The sequence below is a fragment of the Ixodes scapularis genome, unplaced genomic scaffold (genome assembly GCF_016920785.2).
Source record: "Ixodes scapularis isolate PalLabHiFi unplaced genomic scaffold, ASM1692078v2 PGA_scaffold3__209_contigs__length_174095766, whole genome shotgun sequence".
Classification (NCBI taxonomy): domain Eukaryota; kingdom Metazoa; phylum Arthropoda; class Arachnida; order Ixodida; family Ixodidae; genus Ixodes; species Ixodes scapularis.
The window spans coordinates 18386024-18395707 of NW_024609868.1; the positions used below are offsets into that span (position 1 = coordinate 18386024).

At 42.2% G+C, this 9684-nt stretch overlaps 1 protein-coding gene across 1 annotated transcript; it reads left to right on the forward strand.

The window, feature by feature from the left end:
- Nucleotides 1–1153: 1153 nt before the first annotated feature.
- LOC115320545 lies at nt 1154–6233 on the forward strand. The gene is made up of 5 exons (XM_040207315.1): nt 1154–1279; nt 2781–2941; nt 3125–3210; nt 4687–4767; nt 6082–6233. The coding sequence occupies exons 1-5, from the start codon at nt 1154–1156 to the stop codon at nt 6231–6233; spliced, it is 606 nt and encodes a 201-aa protein (XP_040063249.1).
- The last annotated feature ends 3451 nt before the right edge of the window (nt 6234–9684 follow it).

Here is a 9684-nt window from a genome sequence, read left to right on the forward strand (position 1 = left end):
AGAAAGGATTTCAGCATCTCTCTTTGCATTTGTCAAAGCGTGACGGCGTCGTTGCGGTCAAGTTTATCAAAATGAACACCATTTTGTTTCTTCTTGAGTGTGAAGAAGAAACAGTTTTGAAGGTTTATCAATTTCAAAACTTCCGCTTCTTTTTTTCGTGAACAAAAATGTAACGATTTACAATGGCGACGTTACGTAAAGAAATAATTTCAGAATTACTCAAGAAAATATGTAATTATTCCGCTAGAAATTACTGAAAATGTAATACATATCATTTCGTTAATTTTAATGGATTACGTGCAAGTCTGCTCGGGACTCGCCATATCCTGCGTTTTGTTAACTCTCAGTGACTATAATTACTATCTAAATGATTAAGCGTGTTCGCTTTCCAGCAAGGCACTCGGGGTGCTAATCACCATAATCTATAGTAACAGGACCCGGCAAATTACAAAACCAAAAAAAAAAAAAACTTCAAATTGCGACTGAAGGGAACGATTTGACGGTGACCTTGTCTTTATCATTATCACACGATATCGCGCCATAAGCAGGCGTGACATCACGCACTATAGTTGTATTTGAGTGTCTCACTCCATGTTTTGCGGTTGCTATATGCGATAACCTAAACTCGGGGAAAAAAAAAAGCTTTAAATTAACGTTTACAGAAACACTCTCAGTGTCTTTAATGTGAACTCTAGCATCTATGTTTTTCTTATTTCTTTCCTAACTCGCTCTTCGAGAAAAATGCCAAACTTCTGACTACCTAAGATTTATTTTTTCTTTTAGATTGTAGGTTTTCTCAGATTATTCGCCAACCGTGTATCGTGATGTATAGTTTGTAGATTTAAAGGTGGCGTATACCTTCCAGCGGGGAAAAGACCCTTCCTTTCCCGTTTGACCTTCTCTCTCCCGCAGTTGCAGTTTCCCAGGAGAAAACCGGCAAGCAACACAAGCACGCACGTGTAAGAGGTTATATCTTTGTTGTATATGAACTTCGAGTATATACAGGCCTATGTGGGTGTAACCTCATGACGTCGAGTGTACGCAAACATACACTCTTCGCCGGGGTGTGCATTAAGAAAAAAGAAAAATAGCATTAGCAAACCAGCTAGGCGAAACATTGTTCACTTTGTCGAGGAACGTCGTCAAATGAGTCATGTTGTTTTCGATGCTTGCCTCCCTGCTGGTTTTACTCACGGTACAGATGACACAGTGCCAAGGCGATGTCTGTGACCCCAGCGAGATGGAAAAGTATTTCGAGGAGACTCCGGATGCTTGGAAGGTATTGGGTTTTATATTTTCACCCTTGTCGCTGACGTGTGTCAGAGGTTGACTTCCTAAAATGTCTTCCAGCCAGTTGAAATGTGCTCGTTCCAAACCTTTAACAACCCTGGCGGCGTTTTTTTTTTTTTTTTTTTTTTTTTTTTAATAGATTTATTGCGTTGTTGTCTAAACATGATGCACAACTAAGCGGATAATAAAAAAAGACTGCCCTCCTCCTTTTTGTTTCCGAAAACCCCGGTCTCAGGTTATTTCATTATGTTCAGCCCACCTAAGTAAATTATGGTAATCGTCAGGAACGTTTGTCAGTAACAGTGCATAGTCCCAGCTATGAGCCCATTATGCTTTTCCCCGTTTTATATGCTCGCTTCACTTCGGTTCAACCGCAATTGACGAAATGTTTTCTTTTTTCTAGTTGCCAACATATGTTTCTCACTAACACAGATTTTTTTAGATTTGTCTTTTGCTCAATTTTCTTGTTTTAGTATGTCTTTAATATAGTGAATTGGTTCAAGCCTCTTAAATTTGTATTTGAACTTGAACTTGAACTGTATTTAACAAATTTGTGTTCAGGACAACCGGACGGAAAGACGATTCAAAGTTGCTTCTTTATAATTTAAGTGAGCATTAGATCATCGATCTTAAAACTTTACCGTTATCTACCATAAAAACCACTATGCATAACCGACGGTAGAAAACAAACTCCTTACATTTTCAATATTTGTTATATAAAAATGCATGCCCTTTATGCACTTTTTGCCCAATTTCTAAAATATATTTTTAAAAAAACAGACACGTTTTCCCCCGCTTTTGCGTCACCATGTCAGACTTGCCTTGATTTGTTTATTTTTATATGTATGCAGTAGTCCTCAGATCATTGCAACCACGATCTGTGGGCTCCGCCATTTGGATACGTGCTTATTGTCTGATATCAAGCCTTACAGAAGCGTGCCCGCCGTTGCCAGACTGGATTGCCTGTCATGCATTCTCTCGCCAAAGGTGACGATACGAAGTTTGGAAACAAAGCTTTGGGAAACCTGTAGGTTCTGTCCTGACCCCACTAAGTTTATGATTTAATCCCCGGGTACTCGGCGGTTATTTGCGCCTGAAATTATCCCTTTTTGTGTCTACCAAATTACTTTGTATTTTCGCATCAAAACATATTTCCTGTTCAAGAATACTAAAGTGTATCGTACCTGTTCAAGTAATAAAACAATCATAGTTCATGTAAGACATCTGCTTCGTGCGTTTGAAATGCATTTTGGTAAGCAACTACAAAATAGAAAAACACACACACACACACACACACACTGATAACTTTGTTACCGACATCGTATTTTTCTCTGTGCTTGTACAATTTAACTTGTCTTTTGTTCGCGCGGTCAGCAGGTTTCACCGATTAATTTGTAAAATGAATTACAAGCGCACAAAGAACGTCCGTGATCATACGGCTGATTTCGTTCAATAATATTTATAACTGACCTTCCCTTCTCATTTTGCAGCTTGTTCGAAAAGTTCGTAGCCCATTTTACCTTGTCTATCACTCACAAAACCCCGGTTTTGACAAAAATCATAATTGTTTGATGGCAGCAAGATCGAAAACTACCGCCAGCAGCAAATCGGCAAAGTACGCCTTCTATTACCTAACTTCAAAGTCAATTGAGTAAGTGTGTATACTCTGTCACCTCCTGCTTTTGACACAATTACTTGTATACTTAAAAAAGGCGGTATTAATATTTTGTTTCTTAATTCGCACCGGTCAGTTCTGCCTGAATCACAATTATTTTTGCTTATATTTGTTATCACCATTTCGGGATAAAATGTATTGTACTTTGCATTGTTTCAGAGTAGTTGGATCGGTGAATGTAAAAGCTCAGAAGTCGGACCCTGCATACGAAAATGAAAATATGTTCGTTGTGGAAAATATCCCGGGTAAGAATCTCATCACTTGTGTAAATAGAAACAATATTTCATTAGAAAACTATGTACCGCTGTGCTAGTGTATATTTTTCTAATTAGTCTAATTGATACTAATTAGTAATACTTGCACTTTTTTCTGTGAAGGATTTTTTATTTGCAATGGGTCCGATAAAACACTTTAAGAAAACTTAACTTTCTGCTCACTATATCACAAAAACGACACATTCCAGATATTTTATTACATCAAAAACATACTGAGTGTGGCCCTTAAAACCAGCACATTTGGGCCGTCTCGAGAAATTCAAACTCCAGGCGCATATATGCCTCAAATTGGGCTCACTCACGTCGTTTACCGAAAAGCTCTATTTGTAATTGTGAAGCTCAACTCAGCGGTGATAAAATCTTGACGAAAGAGCGAAAATGGCGACCTGCACCGCCTCTACCAACTTGTTCGTCGTCTCCAAGCTAGTTCGCAAGTTCGCTCCTAATAACGTGCGAAACCAAAAAAAAAGAAAAAGTCAAGAATTTGTTTTAGGAGAGGCTTGCGACGAGAAGGATAGGGGCGGCCAAAAAAAAAAGTTTAACATATATCATTAAGCCAAAAAGTTTTTAAGTGGCACAAAGAAACAAATGGACGTCTTTTGTTCAGCGAAAACAATTATAAAGCCGTCAATTATTTGTCCCATTTTGCCGTGTGTTATCCAATTGCGCCTACCAGCTGGTCACCTATACGTGAACGGAAAGGCAGACTAGGCAACATTTTGAGAGACAAACTGGGTCTCATCAAATAAAAAAAAAATACAGTATGGACGGTTCTTGGTGAAGTGCCCATATTAAAAACACATTACTGCACTGAAATCGTCGTGCTATTCAGAGAATAATTTAAGGTGTGCGGGTTTGAGGAAAGAACTAAGGTAGGTAGAGGGTCGAAATACCTGCTTATTTCCCTTGGGTTTTAGAAGTGGGTGGTTGAGCGGATTAGCCAGCAGTGCAATATATATGAGTCATGTGGTAGTGGCTCAAGGCTCACGAACTTTGGAGTCTCTTCGGATGTGGAACTTTCGAAACTTTGTCCCCTTTTAGTTTCAATAACCCCCCCCCCCCCCCCAAGTCTGAATTCGGAAGTAAACAGTGCCAAGGCTGAAGTTTCCTTCCTAAAATGTTTTGACTACTATAATGTTTTTATAAGATGTGAAATAAGTATCTGGTTTCAATGTGGCTTCTCAGAAAATAATTATTAGATAACGATTTCGCTAGTATTCACGTAAATCTCTTGCCCTAGTGTCTTTCACAGTCTATTTCGTAATTTTGTTTTTATTTTATTCGTGTGTGATCTAATAGATTGTTTCTATCGTAACACGCCTCAATGCATTCAGAAAAACCCTATTTTGTAATATCTTTAAATTATACGTCTAATATGTCATTCATTGACTTTTCGGTTACTTCAGGGACTAATTCAATCTCCTTTTTTTTTTTTTTTCTTATCAGGAAGAAAAAGCGGCCAACAGAGGTACCAGTTGCTTTTTTCAGATTACAAATTTTGCGCTGTTCTGAAGTCGACATTGCTAGGTAAGCTGTTTCTTTTCAAGTACGACGTCGCTAAAGAAGGTAATCAAATTAAAAGCTACCCGACATATATACTGCCTGTTCGCACACAAACCAGAGGCCAAATTATCGCGAACTAGTAACTAGTTCGTTAATAATCATTTAGAGCAAAAGGACGACGGGCTTAGTAATTCAGGATGACTTTGTCTTGTCGCAGAAAATTTGGTGTCGGCGTCGGTGGAACCAAGAAATCTGATAATTCAACGCGCCCATCAAGGTGTGACGTCACACATGGCTGTGACGTCATGACCCTATCGACCTGCTAAATTTGGCGGGATAATTTTCCGATAAATTTAGCGAAAAACTTTCCCGTGAAATTTTGCGGAAAATTTGATGTTAATTTTAGCGGGTCGATATAGGGTCATGACGTCACAGCCCCGTGTGACGTCACACCTGGCTGAGCGCATTGAATTATGAGATTCCTTGGCGATGTCTGACGTCACGTGACACGTGACCCCAACGACTAGGCCACGCACACATGCTTCCACTGATTGGAAACGAGCGCGGGCTTATATGAGAAGGCTTTGCGACGGGTGACGGGTCCAGTGACAATGGTGCTGCAGATTCCTTGCGCGCTACTTTGAAAGTCTAGAAAACACGAGGCACTCTATGGTGGTTTTGTACTACACACGAGGAATCTGTGCGGAGCGCCAGTTCGTCTGCTTCCTTTGCAGGGGTTGTGGTGACGTCAGGACGCCGAGCTTTCATTGACCCCGATTGGAAGGATAGGGGGCTAGACCTCAAGGCTGCTTGTCTTGAGATCTACCCATTATCCTTCAATCAGAGCCAATCAGAGCTCGGCAACTTTCTGACGTCTGCACAAACCCCGCAAAAGAGGCAGATGAACTGGCGCTTCGCATAGCAGAAGATAGCTCAAGAAATGCAGGGCGTTAAGAACGAATCACGATGCAAGAAGCGTAAACATAATAACCCCTTGCCTTTCCTATGTTGTCAGTGACTATAATTACTGATAAATTTGCGTGCGCCGACTAATAGTTCAGAGACACGTCCCTTCACGAGTTGAATAGAAAAAAAAAATCAGATATTTTAAATAGTAAACACAATTGACAAAATATAAATGGCAGCATTTGTAGGCTTCCTGTCGTAATTCTGGTCGCAAAAATAAGGGACAACAATAAATTTAAGACGGCAGAATCGTAGCTAAAAATTTAATCATTTCAACCACGATGGGTGTGTGTGGATTATCCCTCAAGTCTTTAAATCGCGTTACATTCACATAATTCTCGTCAGAACGCTTTCTCCATCTTTGTCTTACAGGAGTCCAAGTTTGGGTGACAAAAGGTTACCTGGAAATACGCAACGACGTGCCATATTCGTGTTCCTTGATTTATGATTTGGCGGCCGACCAGAACAAAACCCTTTCGTTCGACTGGAGAAAATGTGGGGTTTTTAAGCGTACCGAGCTCTAGAAAATACAAGAATTACTGGTATAACTGTGGTTTATATGTACTGTAGTTATTTTTTATTATTCAGCAGCTAATGAGGTTGAAGCAGCCGGCGATAAGTACATTGAAGAAAAACCACGAAATGAGAAGCGTCACCAAAATAGGTCACGTGATGCGCTTCTTAGACCATCATTGACTATATAGATGTATATTACGCTGATTGATACTCTTTACTGACCCGGCATATTGTGAAGAAATTAAAGGAGCTGTGCAACAATTTTTTTACTGTGCACAAATACCGCTTAAAACGGATCCCTAACGTTAATGACCTATGAAACACGCATTCGTTTCTCACCCCACGCAATAGAAGTCTCAGAAAAATATTTAAGAAAAACGAGCAGCGTTCACCCCCTCAACTCGCAGCCAGAACAAGCGGCCACGTGATCTGGAGCCGATTATATGCCGCCAGTGTTGATCATAGCCACGGGCTGGGGTTGGCAAAGCGCAGGACACGCGCTGAGTTCCAGATATTGTTATGGCTCGGCTGTTGTCGTCGTTGCAGCGATTGGACACGGGTCACAACCCGAATGCTTCTCGAGCTCTCGAGCTAGCAATTGTCACGAGCCCAAGTCGAGTGCCCACGCAGTGCTCGGGTCCAATCTATGAACCGCATTCAAATATCGTCACTTGGGTGTACTGCGATCCCCGAGTTACGTCACCAAATTTTGCAAAGGAGAGATTGAATGAAAATGATCGCTTTTGTCCTTGAAATTACACCGCAACAAAGGAGTTTCTTGGCCAATGGCGTTGCGTGTGAGTATCCTTGAGTCCCAGGTGTGCGAGTAAGCTCGTGTAGAGAGAAAGACATTCCAATTGAATATCGTTGCACAGCTCCTTTAAGAATAAACGCGCGACAGCTGCAGCGATAAAGTTCGTGCAATTTAAAACGTAGCACCAGTGGAAAGCTGCAATTCAAGGATTTGAGAACTACACAGACCCCACAAAGTGACCCAAGCGATACACTCTCAGACATCTGGTGCGTCTACTCGTCCTCAGGGTCCTTGGGAGAGTAATTCGCAGCAGTCTACTGTATAGGAGCTCTGCGAGTGACGAGGAAGATGTGACACTAGCCTAAGCATGACGTAAGCACTAAAAACGCCGAAGATCACGGCGTTTTGACACCATCTCAACCCCTGTGCAACGAGCAGACGAACTTGCGTTCCGCATAGCCCTCTCCCAACTTCTCACGTCTCGCAAGAGTCAAGCAATTTCGCTTTGCGGAGACTTCTGGAATGGTGCCTGGAACACGTCTCAGACTGGCGTGTTTGGTACGTCCAATAAAGTGGTCCCTCAATTTCCTCCTGACTGCGTAATAGGCGTGTCGTGCTGTCGCCGGCTGCGATCCCGGCGGCGACAGAGCATCGGTGGTGGATGTGCCAGGCGCTTGTTCTGCCGCAGGTCGCTCTCCAGCTCGACAGTCCACGGACCACGGCAACTTCGGCAGCCAGGAGTTGGGACTCTACGACGACAGTGACGTTCGCCTTTGCTCGTGCTCTTTTGCCAGAATTTCTACAATCAACTATCAGGGTCGCGACTTCTGGCACTCAAGCTTTTGTGACATCATTAGTTGCCACGTCGGGACAACTTTCGATGCGTGGGCGGAATCGGACTTCAACACATTAATCGAAGACGCGTTCCGGACATTGTATACAGTTTTGAATACTCGCGGCAACTACCCAATTTCTAAAGAAGTGCCTGCGCTTCATAACCCAGAATGCCTTTTAGGTTTGGCGCATAATGTGCCGAAAGGTCAATATTCTTGGACACGCAAAGCGCTTGCATACGCTATTCTCAACCTCCTTAGTATCTGCGAATACAGAGATAATATTGGAGAAACGTTCACCCCTTAATCCACACGTGCGTCGGTTCTAGCATTACGAATGCGTCACTTAAACGCCCACCAAAAGAAATTCAGTACTAACCAACACGTGTACTTTTTTGTGTTTGTTTTCTGCTAAAACTTTTTTATTGCGTTTAGCTTCTGCTTCTACTTGCATCAGTGTTTCGTTTAATATCACAAGTGCTGCATTTCTGACAGCGTTTCTGGTGGGGCACGGCGGCTAGGAACTTGAAAACCAGTGCTGCATAACGTCAAGAAATATTTCACTCACATTTAACAACAAAACACAGGTTCAATTCATGAAAAAAATGGCCGATTGACGTCATGGAAAAAGACTCAATAGGGTCCCATGAACCTCGAAAGGTCGCAGTATGTAGCTGTTGTGGATACAGAAAACAACTTGTGAAATTCCCCGGTTTGACGGATGGGGTCGGTTAAGCACAGCACGGATTACAGTTGCAAATGCAGCTTAGATGTAACTCAGATTTCAGTTCGGCGGCAAGCAGTTGCTATAGGACGGTTTCACATGACGTGCTTCCGGCTCGATATGTCGCCGGAGGCCATAAACTTTCCCCCTGTATGTCGTTCTAAGCGCGTTGGCAGTGTTTTCTAGTTCGGTCATGTTCTTTTGTGTCGTGATCGACCGCGTCTGCCGGAGTATTCGATATAGAAGACAATCGTCTGGCACTCGATTCTCATACATAGCGGTCTTTAATCGGATTTAAGTGAAGCCGACGAACAAGAAGTCGACCCGTCTGCGGCCAAAATGGCCCCAGTAGACGCCGCCGCGGAGCGACTCTGAAAGAAATTAAATCGGAGTAAGCTCGAGCATATGCAACCCAAATACCATTCATACTCTGTTTTCTCGTCAACGGCCACTAGCCATGCTCCAGCGTTTCAGCAACACCAAAAAACCGACGCCAATAAGTGAGCGTCTGCATTTAAAAAATGTCGAAATGGTGGAAGCTGTTAGTCAAAATAGCGGGACCCGGCTTCCCGTAAGGGAAGAGCCGTTTTGTGAAACCGCCCTATTCTTTAACTTGACTCTTAGAAACAATTTTGGAGGTCACTATTTTGGTATCAATCTGCTTCCATGCACTCTCTCTCTCTCTCTCTTTATTTCTCTCCCTCTCTTTTTATGTAATATAAGAACATATCTGAGTATAGTCGCTGATAATTTAAGAGACTCAGAGCGTGGCCTATTACGTCCAAGCTTCTGGCTTCCTGATTGGCTGTTTAGCATCCTTATTGGGGAATGTCGAATTCTTATTGGCTCCGGAGCGATCATAAAGTGCTCGGAGGACGCCACGCCATTCGTTTCTTTATCTGTCAGGGACAACAGTTGGTGTTACGTGTTTTCGAAATAAAACCAAGACCTCCCTAAAACACTGGCCTACAAAAAGTGCGCCTTATCAATAGTCTCTGCAGATCTCAGCAGTAGCCAACCCACGTATCTGATTGCGCTGCCCCTTGTTCTGGTTTCAAGTGTATACCATTATTGTATTAGTATACTATTATACAGGGTGTCTTTTTAGGCTTTATGAATTTGTTTAAAAAAGCCACGACAGCTATACT

Excerpts from the sequence above, each read along its gene's own strand:
- LOC115320545 (XM_040207315.1), top strand. The coding sequence starts at position 1,154 with ATGTTGTTTTCGATGCTTGCCTCCCTGCTGGTTTTACTCACGGTACAG. Across the intron at positions 1,280-2,780 it reads AGACTCCGGATGCTTGGAAG|CTTGTTCGAAAAGTTCGTAG; the intron begins GTATTGGGTTTT and ends CTCATTTTGCAG. Across the intron at positions 3,211-4,686 it reads CGTTGTGGAAAATATCCCGG|GAAGAAAAAGCGGCCAACAG; the intron begins GTAAGAATCTCA and ends TTTTCTTATCAG.